The 15,365-nt window shown below is 42.4% G+C and overlaps 1 protein-coding gene across 1 annotated transcript in view; it reads left to right on the forward strand.

Annotated features, from left to right (window-relative positions):
- B3GNTL1 (UDP-GlcNAc:betaGal beta-1,3-N-acetylglucosaminyltransferase like 1) overlaps positions 1–15,365 on the forward strand; it is a 142,268-nt gene that overhangs the window by 12,670 nt on the left and 114,233 nt on the right. The window contains exon 4 of the mRNA XM_023729156.1: positions 4,677–4,741. Within this exon, the coding sequence (XP_023584924.1) occupies positions 4,677–4,741 (65 nt within the window). The remainder of the gene's footprint in view (positions 1–4,676; positions 4,742–15,365) is intronic.

Here is a 15,365-nt window from a genome sequence, read left to right on the forward strand (position 1 = left end):
CATGCTTGGAGCCAGCCTTGATGGGGAGCAGCAACATCGTCACAGCCACCCTCTCTTACTGGTCCTAACTGAGGTTTCACTTTGTAGGATATCATGTAGTTCTCGTCTCAGTCCTGTGGGGTGGGTGCTATCGTTATCCCTGCAAGGACTGGTGGATGTAGTCGAAGATAATGCAACCAGTCATTGGCAGGTCTGGGGTCTGGACCCAGGCAGTCTGTCTCAAAGTTCTTTGGGGCCCACCCTCAACCTCGTTTAAACATTCTTAACAGTGGCTCTCTATAAAAACAATTTTGCGGCTTCGTGAAGATGGTTTAAAATACATGTTCTTTCCTATCTGGAAGCACCCAGAGGGTGGGATGCCTTTGCCTTTTGCAAGTTTCCTGGCAGTATTATTTACTTAATTTTACCAAGTGATGTATAGATGTCAGTGGCTGTGAGTTAAGAGAGAGCTCAGCTTCAAAGAGTGAAACAGCCTTCTCTTTCAAAATCTCCTCCCCTCTTCTGCCCACACCAGATTTCTAAGACATAGCGTCCAGTGTACTGTGTTTAAGAAAGCAGAAAAGTGTGTAGAATATTTAAAATAAAAAACACTTGATCCTTTAGAAGAAGAATGCATTGTTATTTTAAAAAGTTTATATTGAATGGTCTTGTTCTCTGGCACTGTCAGAATAATTTTACACGTGATACCTCATTGTGGCGGTGTGTGTGCGTGATTCTCTCTTGCGAGGCCCTGAGGTTTGGCAGAAACAGTGACTGATGTAGGACCAGAGGTGGTGAGCAGAGTTCTTGCAAATGTAGGCTCTGGAGCGACTCTGCTACCACCACCTCGCTGTGCCTCAGTTTCCCTTATCTGAGCAGGGTGCAGTGATAGGTGCTTGTCATGGAGTGTTGTGAAGGTGTGAAATGAGCTGCCACATGTAAGCTTTTAGAACAGACTGGCATGCAGGTACTGTTACCACCACCACTATCATCATCTCCTGTATCTGGAAGATATTAATGTTTTTCTCCAAATTATTTCTTGTTTTCATTATCTTTAGCTTGTTTGCAAAAAAAAACTATCAATCAAAGTTATTGTAGAACATCGGTTTCAGCTTGCTTCTGGAAAAGTGTGTAGAAAATTGTGGTTTTTGAAAATTGCTATGAACACCACTTTATTTATTTAATATCTTTATTTAAGATATTTTACATCTTAAAGTGAATTAAAGTCATTTTGATGAATGTTGTGGCACTCCTTGTCTAATCTATATTTTAAAGTGTTGTCTTCCATAAAATACTTTTTATAGATTAGATATAACTTGGACCATATCACATTTCTATGTATTCTATCAACAGAAAAAAAAATTAAGTCATACAAACAAATTGTGAAAAACGAAGCTGAAGTACTGTGAAGTCAAGTTATCCTGCAGTCTCTTTGAAGTCTGGGTATTACACATTAATAAAGTCGATTTAATTGGGTGTATCAGAAAGGACATACTTTCCTATAATATTTTCTTAAATAGGGAAAACTATATTGACCGTTGGATAACATAGATCCAAAGTGTCTATTTTTAGATGTGCTGGGCTGTTTAAATCATATTTGGATTTATTTATTATTATTTTATATCACAATAGAGCAAAACATTTCTTAATAGTGTAGTCACTTGCTAAAATCAGAATAGTGCACAATCCCACCCTCTTCTCTCCAGGAGTGAGGAATGTCACCATCTCACGGAGTGTGGGTTTTTACTGCTGTGGCCATGGCGACCGCCCTCTGCACAAAGGGACCGGCCTCCCCAGACATCGGCCTCTGGCACAAACATTTGACTTTCTTCAGGGCAATAATATTAAAGCAAATTCCTTGCCTTTGCCAAACACAAGATTCATTGTGAGAAACTTCCAGCTTCCTTAGTGAAGTATGTCTTCCTTCATTACCCAGATTCATGCAGTCGATTTTTATCTTCCTAAAACCTGATTCTAAAAAGCAGCTTTTTGACAGAACTCTTGCTGACTTGATTGTGGGAAGTCCTTCCCCATGATTCATTTTAGCGGACACCCTTTGGGTGTGACTGTTGAGAAGCCTTTCTCTGCCGGTCCTGCTTTGCAGTGACAGTGGAGATTCAGCTGCTGGGTGGTAGCGATTGCTGGGGGCCGGGGATGAAGCGAGTGCGCTCCTTGGCCGTTCCTCCTCTGAAGCTTGGAATCGTTCTGCTAACTGCTCTTGGTCGGCCAAGCTCTCAGGGTTAATTCCAGAAATCATGCTGCCGCTGTGTGTGGATGGCGCTCACAGAGGGCACTGCTCTGGGTTCATGTCTTCATGACATGGTGGCAGGGTCCTCACCTCACCCCGGGGTCAGGCTCACGATGGTGCTCTGAGAGTTTGGCCCAGAGTGTTGGCGGGATGGACCTCGGCTGCTGGGCTCTTCTCTGCCCCCTTCAGAGGTGGTTTCCTCCTGGCAGAGACCAGGGCCTGGCGCTGTGCATTGTAACGAGCCTGGCGCCCCCTTGGGACTGACAGCTTCTTAGGGTTGGTGCAGTCATCTTTGACTACCAGAGATTTATTGTTACTCTGTACACCCATTTGTTTGCTTGTGTGCAGTTTTTCTCGGTAGTGCCAAGTCTGTAATTGTGGCTAACACAAATCACTTGTTGGCAGTGTTTCTTCTGGGGACGCTGGGTATCGTGCCCCTCAAAGTCCCCTCTGTACCCTTTGCCTTCTCTCCACTCACGTTTGTTCTAATGGGCCTGGGGACAGAGTTTTGGGGGCTAAATGCCCTCCTTCAATGTACCGTGCCCTCAGCATCCTGATTAATCTTGCTAAAATATTAACTTCAGCATGTTATTCTTTACTCAGAAACAGTTCTGCAGGGTGAAGTTCAGGAGTCTTAGCCCACATAGTCTGTTGCTACATTGCCGGCTTGTGCGCGCCTTCCCAAACCTATAACTGTGCCCTCAACAGACCTGGTGCTCCCTAGAGCACGCCACCACTGAGCATTTATCTGTTCTGAAGTATTCCATGTTCTGTCTGTTTATGCTCTAGCAGCTTCAGGTTCCCTTTGTAAATCACCCTCTTGTCTTTTAAGCTTCGTAGTACTTGTTTTCAGCATCATTCGCTTGACACTGTAGGGCATTGTTTAGCTCCTTTTCCAGCTAAGTTATACTCCCTTTGAAGGCAAGGATACTTTTTTAGTTTTTATTAAAATATAATATCTATACAGAAAAGTGCACTTATAATAATTATACAGATCAATTAATTTTCACAAACTGAGCACACCAGCACCTTGATGAAGAGACAACATCACCAGCCTCCCTAGAAGCCCCCGATCCCCCTCTGATCACCCCTGCCCCTAAGGTGACCACGTTCTGGTTTCTGACAGCACAGGCAGGTTTTGGCTTCTGTTGTGCTCTGTGTAAGAGGCACCATGCCTTGTCCTCTTTGTGAACGGCTTCCTTCGCTCCCCAGGAGGGAGATTGTCCACATTGTCAGGCGCTCTTACAGACCTCACGTCCTCCTGCTGTGTGTTCTCAGTCTGTCCAGTCTACCTTTGGGTGGTGTCAAGGGTTGAATTGTGTCCCCCCCAGAAATGGGTGGATCAGTTCGGCTGGGCCATGATTCCCAGTATTGTGTGGTTGTCCTCCATTTTGTGATTGCAATTTTATGTTTAAGAGAATTAGGGTGGGATTGTAACACCCTTACTGAGGTCACATCCCTGATCCAGTGTAAAGGGAGTTTCCCTGGAGTGTGGTCTGCACCACCTTTTACCTTACAAGAGATGAAAGGGAAGCGAGCAGAGAGTGGGGACCTCATACCACCAAGAAAGAAGCACCCGGAGCAGAGCGCGTCCTTTGGACGTGAGGTTCCTGCGCCAAGAATAAGGGAAGACTGATGAAAAGGACCTTCCTCCAGAGCTGACAGAAAAAGCCTTCCCCTGGAGCTGACGCCCTGAATTTGGATTTTTGTAACCTACTAGACTGTAAGAGAGTAAATGTCTCTTTGTTGAAGTTATCCGCTTGGGGTATTTCTGTTACAGCAGCACTGGATACCTGAGACAGGTGGTTCCTGGTTTGGGGTTGTGCTGCTGGGAGCATTTCAGTACGTGCGTGCCTGTGGTGAACAGGAGCACTTGTACTGGGTCTACACGTAGGGTCATAGGATGGGTGTATTCAGATACTGGCAGTGATTTTAACTTGCTGCTGAGATCTGTGTTCAGATGACTGCCACCAAGCGTTCAGTTCAGTGAGTTTTTACCAACTGATCACTCACGTGGCTGCCCCCTCTCCCAGGTACCCATTATCCAGACTTTCATCAGCATAAACTTTATCGAAACTCTCTGCCAGTATCTACCAAAGTGCTTCAGTTGGACATTTCAGTTTTTATTTTGTTTTTAAAAAATATTCCCCAGGGCTTAGCTTAGCGATGTACTCAGTAAGTGTCGTTTTTTTACTTCAGCTAACATATCCTACTTTGACCTAGACTATACTATTTTTATTTTAGCATTATACTTACTACATCATTATTGAATATGGAATGTTGTTTTCCATTGACTCCTCTTTCATTCCGTCCAAAGCTGACCTGATTTTCTACTTCGTAGTGCAAATTGTCCCTAGTTTTCTTACCGTGTATGGTATACTAAGTTTTATGAAAGGTAATGCTATTGAAAATTGAATTGTAAAAGAGCTTTTCTTCTTTTTTTAAACAGTTGGATATTCTAAAAATCAAGCAATAGCACAGAGCTCAGGGGCTTACCTTTGCTTTTTGGATTCAGTAAGTAACTCTTTGTTTATAATGTATGTTGGTTGAATAATTAAATGACCTTACATTTTAGTGTGGTTTTTTAAAAGCATTATCCTAGCATATTATAATCAGACTTAAAAATTAAGGTTGAGAGGTTGTTGCTGTTTAATTGCTGTAGCACTTACTGAGCGAATTAATTAATGATAAATAAGATTACATAAAATGTAAAACTGCCCAGCAGAGAACAATATAAACACAAACGAAGATAAACTAGGAAGATGCTAACAAATATGATACTTAAAAGATTAACAGCCTTAAATAGAAGGAACTCATACAAGACGATAAAACACAAAGGAAAGCAAGTGCTAGGTGACTAGGTAAGAACAGGAGTGGAGGGCTTACAAATGAACTTTCTAAGAATTAGGGGAAACAAATCAAATTAGTTAAAGTTTTTCGTTGTTTTTAAACGTGAGCATTCAGCATTTTTGGGAAGCGTAAATTGGTTCAGTGTTGGCAGCATAATTTTGTATTATGTATCAAGAACTTGAAAAATGCTTACATACTTAACTCCTCTAGGTATCTCTGAAATTCTGAAAAAGATTTATGTACAAAGAAGCTATTTGCTTCAGTGGCATTTATTGTGATGGAAAATTAGAAGCAAGATATGTGCAGTAGTAGAGTAATGGTTAAGTAAATTGTGGTAAATCCATATGAGGGAATTATTAGAATACTTATAAGGAATTTTTAACACAACAAACGATTATAATAGGTGAAAAAAGAACACATGATTTTATAAGTAGTCTGCACTCAACTATGGATTTTCTTTTTAATTACTTTAAAACAAACCTTAGGGACATTTACCTGTGACCTTCGGGTCTCCCCCCCCCCACCATGTCTGGGGTGCAGTGCCCCTGGGCCTTCTGTGAATCCCTGGCGGGAGGTGAGCTGTTGGTCTCTTCCAGGTCAGCTCAGGTGGAGTCTCTGCCTGGTTGGATTAATTCACAGGTGTCATCTTTCCATCTCATGTTGATTTAGCCCTTTCCCTTGATTTTTACCAGACACCTCCATATAGGGTCTTGGTACTCGTGGAACTTTGGGGAGATGGTAGGCCTACATGTGTGAGCAGTGTACAATGAATATTAAACAGCTGTGCTCCTGAAAACAGAAACCCCCGTGGGGGTGCCTTTGCTCCTCCATCAAGTGCCAGGTTTCCCGTCCTGCTGCTTTGCTCTCTCTCACCTCTTCTCCTGCTCTTGCCTTCTTAGACTGATACCCCTCGGATTTCTCCAATTTCCCTATACAGAACAACTCAGCCTTCCCTCTTGTTTTGCCATCTCTTTCCAGCCCCTAGTCTGGTGCCTATTTTTTCCCATTCCAATGGTCCATCAAACACTTACCTAAGCAAAGACAGTTTCTACCAGACAGCTATATCCCACCAGATTTAAAACTATGCTTTATTATCATACTTTTTATTGCCTTTGGGTGATGGGATTATGGTAATTTTCTCTTTTTCATATGATTGTTCTTTCTGAAATATCTTACAGTGAATCATGTATGACTCTCCAACAACAACAACAACAGCAGTTCAGTTTGTGAACTGTAGGCCATTAAACCCCTTCCCCACCCTGGTTATTTTAAGATCTGCCCAGTAAACGGGTCCCGGCGTAGACAGGTTATTTCCATCTCAGACTAGACGTGGGAGGAGGAAAGAGAATGTTCTCCCACAGCGTCCCTTTCATAACTTTCATTTTGTTCACTGAGGGGAAGGAGGGTTTTTTTCAGGAAGGGGGAAAGGCATAAAGAAGATGTAGGGAGACCAAGTGGAAGTGTTGGGTCGGCCCTTGGAGAATGTGGAGCCCAGGTTTTGAATGCTTGGAACTGTAGAGCCGGGAGTCAGTTAAATGGTGCCAGCAATGGCAGTCTGTGTCATCAGCACAATCCTCAGTCAAGAACTTGCTGATGAAGGGCAGACGATAGAGGATCAGGTTCTTGAAAATACCTTTGATGTTTAGGGTGGGATGAGGCAGCAATATGTTAGACACCTGGACAGGTCAGTCTCATAGGAACCATGGGATGGAGAGGGGACAGAGGGTGTGTCGTGGATTGAATTGTGTTCCCCAGAAATGTGTGTTGTAAATCCTAACCTGTATGCCTGTGGTTATATACCATTTGGGAATGGGTTGTTTTTGTTATATTAGTGAGGCAGGATTAGTGTAGGGTGTGTCTTAATTCAGTCTCTTTTGAGATATAAAAGAGATTAAACAAGCAAGCGAAAGAAGTAGAGATGGGTAAAGAGAGATGCCAGGTCACAAGAAGATCGCCTAGGAATAGAAACTCAAAAGAGACAAGGACCTTCCTCCAGAGCCAACAGAGAGAGAGAAAGCCTTCCCCTAGAGTAGGCACCTTGATTTCAGACTTCTAGCCTCCTAAACTGTGAGGAAATAAATTTCCGTTTGTTAAAGCCATCCAGTTGTAGTATTTCTTTTCTAGCAGGACTGTACTGAAAACCTTATGAATAGCAGCAGAACGTTGTCTGATACAGTGGCGGAAGATGAGCCCTTCAGGGTGGAAGGCACTCAGAAGATGACTGGAAAGAGCTGCTTCCTCAAAGCAGAGTCAACCTTAAATGACATGGATGGAGTCAACCTTTTGGGACCTTCATTTGCTGATGTGGCACAACTCAAAATGAGAAGAAACAGCTGCAAACATCCATTAATAATTGGACTGTGGAATGTACGAAGTACGAATGTAGGAAAATTGGATATCGTCAGAAATGAAATGGAATGCACAAACATCGATATCCTAGGCATTAGTGAGCTGAAATGGACTGATATTGGCCATTTTGAGTCAGACAGTCATATGGTCTGCTATGCCAGAAATGAAAACTTGAAGAGGGATGACGTTGCATTCATCGTCAAAAAGAACATTTCAGATTTGAAAGACAGCTACCTGGCCAACTGATTGGAAGAGATCCATATTATGCCTATTCCAAAGAAACGTGATTCAGCTGAATGCAGACATTAACAAACAGTATCATTAATATCACATACAAATAAAATTTTACTGAAGATCATTCAGAAGCAGCTGCAGCAGTATATCAGCAGGGAGCGGCCAGAAATTCAAGCCAAATTCAGAAGAGGGCGTGGAACCACGGTTATCATTGCTGATGTCAGATGGATCCTGGCTGAAAGCAGAGAATATCAGAAAGATGTTTACCTGTGTTTTATTGACTATGCAAAGGTATTTGACTTTGTGAATCATAGCAAATTATGGATAACATTGCAAAGAATGGGAACTGCAGAACACTTAATTGTGCTCATGAGGAACCAGTACACAGATCAAGAGGCAGTTGTTCAAACAGAACAAGGGGATACTGCTTGGTTTAAGTCAGGAAGGGTGTGCATCAGGGTTGCATCCTTTCACCATACTTAGTTCGATCTCTATGCCGAGCAAATAATCCGAGAAGCTGGGCTATATGAAGAAGAATATGACATCAGGATTGGAGGAAGACTTATTAACTACCTGCGATATGCGGATGACACAGCCTTGCTTACTGAAAGTGAAGGGGACTTGAAGCACTTACTGATGAAGATCAAAGACCACAACCTTCAGTATGGATTACATCTCAACACAAAGAAGACAGAGGTCCTCACAACTGGACCAATAAGCAACATCATGATAAACGGAGAAAAGATTGAAGTTGTCAAGGATTTCATTTTACTTGGATCCACAATCAACACCCATGGAAGCAGCAGTCAAGAAATCAAATGACACATTTCACTGGGCAAATCTGCTGCAAAAGACCTCATTAACGTGTTAAAAACCAAAGATATCACCTTGAAGACTAAGATGCGCCTGACCCAAGCCATGCTGTTTTCATTCGCCTCATACGCATGCGAAAGCTGGGCAGTGAATAAAGAAGACTGAGGAAGAATTGATGCCTTTGAATTATGGTGTTGGCGAAATATATTGAATATACCAGGGAGTTCCAGAAGAACGAACAGATCTGTCTTGGAAGAAGTACAGCCAGAATGCTCCTTAGAAGCAAAGACGGCAAGACTACATCTCACATACTTTGCACGTGTAGTCAGGAGGGATCAGTCCCTGGAGAAGGGCATCATGCTTGGTAAAGTAAAGGGTCATTGAAAAAGAAGAAGACCCTTGATGTGATGGATTGACACGGTGGCTGCAACAGTAGGCTTAATCATAACAACGATTGTGAGGATGATGCAGGACTGGACAGTGTTTCATTCTGTTGTACACAGGGTCGCTATGAGTGAGAACCAACTCGAGGGCACCTAACAACAGCAACAACAGCAGGACTAGATGACTGAGACACAGTGGTTAAGAAGGAGGAAGATGGTGCTGATAGTGGAGAACAAACCACTGGGTGCAGGCATTGCGGGTAACTTTAGGGGAGGGTATTAGAGGGAGAAGGTGGTGCAGAAGTCTCATGGAGGAAATCTGAATTGTTCTCAGGGTTTAGCTGAAATAAATCAATAAGATAATACGAGGGTAGCTTTGGGTAAGCTTGGTGCAGCAGAAGATGTTTGCACTGGGATTTGCATAACCTCTTTGCCATAGTAACCGTGGCTTTGGGGCTGGGAGTCTGGTGGAGAGAGGGGAGCATTTTCCTGCTTCCTAGTGATCTATGGGTGTTTGGAGGGGGCCTGGAGGAGAGAGGGGCATAGGATGGTAGAGAACTTCTGCTTTACTTAGGGTTTGGTAGATCCCTTTATTTAGTGAATTAGCAACTCCTGACTCAGGTTCACTGATACTGCATTGGGTTTTTATTCCTTATTATAGAATTTGGATTTGGCGTCTGTATTTTTAAAAAGTTGCAGTAGTGGAAGAGAGGGAGTTTAAGATATGTAAATTTGAGGACAGGCTAATGCAAGTCTCATTGGTTCTAAAGAAGTGTGTTTATGAATCTGCTAGCTAATATTTCTGTGTTTAGAGAAAACGAAAATACTTAACCTTCATTTAGGGGTTCAGTTACAGTAAAGGAGAATTTCTTGACTGTGGTATCTCTTGCATGTTGAAGCAGATCCACGTAGCTGTGTTTTTGTGACATCTCCCCTCTGAGGCCTGGAAGGAGCGGTTGTAGCTGTGCTCAGGAGGCTGAGGGGTGGCCAGGGTGCTCTCCCACAGTGCTGAGCAAACTGCACAGAGGGCCCAGCGTCTCCACGGGGCCGGCAGAAGGGACCTGGCCTGAGTCTTGTCTGCCATCACTGTTCAGCCTCACACCCCAGGCCTGCAAGGCTCTGGAAGGGTTACAAGGTTGGACTTGTGGGGACCTTGCCGAGGTTTTGATAAGGAGAGAGAAGTGGCTACTATGGAGACTGTGTGGGTGAAGACTTTCTCGAGTCCTTAATGGATTTTGAGCTTTTGCTCAGCTGACTGGTAAGAATGTTATCTTGAAACTAATTTTAGGTAGAGTTTGTGTAAGGGATTATTAAAGTGAATTAAACAAATATGTCACCTGACCTCGAGGGATTTACAATCTAGGACATTTTTAATGGATCTTCAATTCTTGCTAATAAAATCCTCTTCATTCTCTCCCACTAATCTCCCTCTCCCCTGCCAAAAAAAAAAAAAGAGAGAGAAAACCCAGAGTGGGCCACTCCGAGCCTGTCAGGTGTCTCAGATACCCAACGACTCACGACTGTCCTGTGGTAGTTCTCAAGGGTTCCAAAATGGGCAATAGTCTCCTGGTACAATGAGTGATCTCATTTGCTGTGTTGTCATTTCAAATTTGTCAATGTAGAATAAAGATATTGGCTGGAAAGACAGTGTGTTTTTTTGTTTTAACGTCGCCCTTACATTCTGTCAATGGCAGTCTGAACGCTGAGTTTATTTGTTAGGATCTTACACATGTGAACATGTTGCTTCTCCCTCACAGGTGGGTGGTCTGCGATGCATTTCCCCCTCACAGCTAAACACTTAGATCATCTCAAATCCTTTGCTCATCATCCCTTGCTTTCCTTTTTTATAATTTTTTAGTATCTATATACCAGCTGCTGCCTCAGGAGAAAGGTGTGGCAATGTGCTCCTTTAAACAATCAACTATACAGCCTTGGAAACCCTATGGAACAGTTCTACTATGTCCTATAGGGTTGCTACAAGTTGGATTGACTCGATGACAATGGGTTTGTTTGTTTGTTTGTTTTTTAGTTATACAAATCTGAAAAAATAAAAATAAAAACTTTAGTTACTTTAAATTTTAAAAAGGGTATCGTGCTGTGTCTAATAGTTTGAAACTTTTACCCCCAAGACTATCGTCCTAAGATACCCCTTTAACCTGGAACTGAAGCTACTCCCAAATGTCACCTTTCAGCCAAATAATAGATTGGCCTATAAATAAACAATAACACCTGTGAGGAATGTGCTCCCTTACACAATCAGCTGTACAGATCAAATGGTCAACATTAACACAGAAGCAAAGATGAGAAGGCAAGGAGGGACAGAGAAACTGGATGGGTGGAAATGGGGCAGGTGGGATGGAAATGGTGAGAGCTGACACTACGAGGATTGTCATGGAACAATCTGTATGAGTTGTTGAATGGGAATCACATATTTATTTTTTTTTTATTTTTATTTTATTTTTTTTTTAATATTTTATTGTACTTCAGGTGAAGGCTTACAGAACAGATAGTTTCTCATGTAACAGTAACACACATGCTGTTTTATGACATTGGTTAACAACCCCACAACATTTTAACCCTCTAAATACTCAACTTTTTTTTTTTTTTTTTTTTTTTTTGGTGAAAATACACATAGCCAAAGATACGCCATTTCAAAAATTTTTTTTTACATACACATTTAAGTGACATTGACTACGCTCTTCTAATTATGCTGTTATTCTCACTTAAGATGAAGGCTTACATGACAAAATAGTCTCCCATTTGACAGTTACTACAAATGTTGCCCTATGACAATGGTTAACAATCTCACAACACATCAACAATATCTTTACTCTATTCTGTGTTCCCTATCATCAGCTTCCTACTCCCCTTCTGCCTTCTGGGCCTTGTCACTGGACTCCTGTACCTCGTTACTCTCATGGTTTTACTGGGCTGTCCACTCGCAGGCTGATCAGTGAACATCGAAGGTAACTTTACCACTGAGCTAAAAGGGTGTCTGGGGGCCATACTCTCGGGGTTTCTCCAGTCTCCTTTAGGCCAGTAAATCTGGTCTTTTTTTTTTTTTGTGAGTTAGAATTATGCTCTACATCCTTCTCCAGCTCTGTCCAGAACCCTCTGTTGTGATCCAGGTCAGAGCAGTCAGCGGTGGTAGCCGGGCACCATCTAGCTGTACTGGACTCAGTCCGGTGAAGGTCTTGGTAGCTGTGGACAATTAGTGGGAATCACATATTTAAAAAATAGTTTGGAACTTTAAAACTTAATATTATATTGTTAACATTCATCCATATTGTTGCATGCCATTATAGTTCATTCCATTTTTTTTTAAATTGAGATAAATGAGTACAGTGAAGTGCAGGGTTTCAGTGCGAAAATTATTTACAAAGTACAGTTTGATGAGTTTTGACAGTTGTGTATAGCTATGTAACTAATGCCCAGTCAAGATACAGAGCGTTTCCATTGGCCCAGAAAGTTCCATTGTGCTGTCTTCCAGTTTTAATAGCCACCCTCTTTAGCAACCGCCGATGTGACGTACGTCACCACAGCTTAGGCTGCCTATTCTTGATTTTGTATAAAGGCGATGATACAGCATGCGCTCTTTTCTGTTCAGCTTTTCACTCAACGTAATGATTATCCGTGGTGTTTTGTGCATTGGCAGTTTATTCACGTTTTTGATCTGTTTTATGACTATCCCACAATTTGTGTCTATAGACTGTGAACATTTAGGTTGTTTCCAGTTTGGGATTATTATAATTAAACACATCATAAATTTTTCTTTTGGGTGAATACCTAGGAGTGGAATTGATGGATCCTAGGGTAAATGTACAGGACCTCCTAAGAAACTGCCAGCTTTCCCAAGTGGCGGTTTGGCATTCCCAGCAGCAATGTGTGAAAGTTCTATTTGCTCTACCTTCTTGCCACCAGTAACGTTGTCCGTCTTTTAATTTTAACTGTTCTGTTAGATGTGAAGTGTGTGTCATTTGATTTTAATTGACATTTCCTGGATGAATAATCATGTTGAGTACCCTTTCATGGCCTTACTGGCTATTCATATAACTTCTTTTGTGAAGTATCTGTTTAAATCTTTTGCCCATTAAAAAAATTGTATTGTCTTCTTATTAATGAGTTATAAAAGTTCTTTGTGTGTTCTAGATGCAAGTCCTTTGTCAGATATATGTTTTGTGAATATGTTCTCCCAATAGGTGGTTTGCCTTTTCATATTTTAATAGCATCTTTTGATGAATAGAAGTTTTTGATTTTGATAAAGTCTAATTTATTGATTTTTTTTCTTTTACAGTTAATTTTTCACTTAAGAAATCTTTGCCTATCCCAAAGAAGAAGTCATTCTCCTGTTCCCCCCGCCCCGGTAGCTTATAGTTTTTACTTTTATATTTAGATCTTTTATCCATTTCACATTAACTTCTGTAAGTGGTGTGAAGTAGGAGTCAAGTTAATTTTTTTCATGTGGATATTCAGTTCCTCCACGATTTGTTGAAAAGACTTCTTTTCTCCATTGAATTGCCTTGATGCCTTTGTTGAAAATCAGTTGGCTGTGTAAGTAGGTTTATTTCTATTCTGTCCTGTTCATCTGTTGTCTCTAGTTCATTCAGTTTGTTGGCTGTGCAGCATTCCACTGAGTAAATATACTGCGTTTATTCGTCCGTTCTCCTACTGATGGGCATTTGGGTTTCCATGTTTTTGCTGTTGTGAATAGTGCTTCTGTAAACATTCTTGTATGCATCTCCTGTTGTACAAGAGTCTCCCTTAGGTTTGTGCCAAGAAGGGGAATTGCAGAGCGGTTGCACCAGTCTCTGCCCTCACTGGAGATACAGGGGATTCCTGTAACCACATCCTCTCCGAAACTCAGTATTGTCAGCCTTTCAGATTTTGCCAGCTGAACGGGAGGAAATGGTGCTGCACTGTGGTCTGGGTTTGCACTTCCTGATCACAGATTATGGGGAGCGTCTTGTCAGGTTTATCGACTGTACGGGTTCCCTTCCTTTGTGAGATGTGTGTTTATGGTTTTTTGCCCATTTTTGTATTTCTTTTTTCTCTTGAAATCTTAACTGGGAGAGAAGTTGCAAGGATAGTACGAAGAACTTGTTTTCCCTAAGCCATTTGAGAGTGAGTTGCCAGCATCCTGTCCTACCACCCTGACAACTTATGTATGCATTTCCTACAAAGAAGTACCTTCTCCTGCAGAACCACAACATACCTCTCCCAACAGAGGCATGAACGCTGACACACACACCGTCTCCTGCTCAGACCCCACTCGTGCCTCATCAGTTGTTCCAGTAATGCTCTTTACAGCCAGAGGGCCCAGTCCAGACGCACGGTTCACGGATTGGCCGGCTTTTCGGTCGCCTTCACTCTGGAACAGCTCCCTAGGCTTCTGACAGTATTTCTGAGGACCCCTTTACAATTGCAGTTGTTGGCGTTTCCTCGTGATCAGGTTCAGGCTGTGCCTCTCTGATAGGAATATCACAGAAAGATGCTGCGTTCCCCTCGTGGCATCCTTTCAGGAGCTTGTGATCTTACTCTGCCTCGCTCCTGGGAACGTTCACGTTGATCACTCGATTGAGTTGATGTCTACCAGATGGAGAGGCACTTTGGGAATAGGTAAATGTCCCGTTCCTTAGACTTTCTATATGTATATACACACACACACGTGTGTGTGTGTGTGTGTGTGTGTGTGTGTGTATACTTATTTTCTGCTTTATTTAAGGATTGTAATCAGTTACCATGATTATTTATTTTGGTGGTCACATTGTCCTTGACGTGGCCGGTGGGAGCACCTGCAGGCTGGCCTCTGCCCTTTGACACGGTCCATCACCCTCTGAGCACGTATCTTCTCTCTGGTACAACAGGATGCCCTGGGCTCACCTGGAGCTCTGCCTGCTGCAGTCCTGGTCTTAGCCATTTCTTAAGGAGCCCTGGTTCCTTTTGGTGGAAAATGGACTTTAGAAGCCAGATCTAGGTGCGATCGGGGTGTTACTTTGTGGACAGAGCTAGGGAATAGTGATGTGTATCTGATTCCTGTGTCCAGAGCTGCGAGGGGCCAGCACAGGGACCACCCCCAGCTCGCCAGCACCTCGTCAGGTCTGCTGGTGGCATTTATCACTGCATTGCTTGCCTGTTATTTATATCCTCTGTCACCTCTCTGCAGGCAGGACTGTCTGTCTTTTCATTGGTGTCTCTCAAGTTCCTGAATAGTGCTCAGCAGATAGTAGGCATTCAATAAATATTTGTTAAATGAGTGAATGAACAGGATTTGGACTTCATGTGTTCAATTTTGAACAGTTGAGTTAGGTTGAATTAGATGTTTTTGTGGGCTTATCTGGGGACCTAACCATCCTTTTGGACATTATTTCCATGGAAAACGATATTCTGAGTTTCCTTCTTGGCCGTTGTACAAATGAACTTTAAAAGCCTGATGGCATATATCGCAGCTCTTCAGAGAAATGTGCTCTCACAACATTTACTCAAACCAAGCCCGTTGCCGTCGAGTCGAT

The sequence above is a fragment of the Trichechus manatus genome, unplaced genomic scaffold (assembly GCF_000243295.1).
Source record: "Trichechus manatus latirostris isolate Lorelei unplaced genomic scaffold, TriManLat1.0 scaffold00028, whole genome shotgun sequence".
NCBI classification, from domain to species: Eukaryota; Metazoa; Chordata; class Mammalia; order Sirenia; family Trichechidae; genus Trichechus; species Trichechus manatus.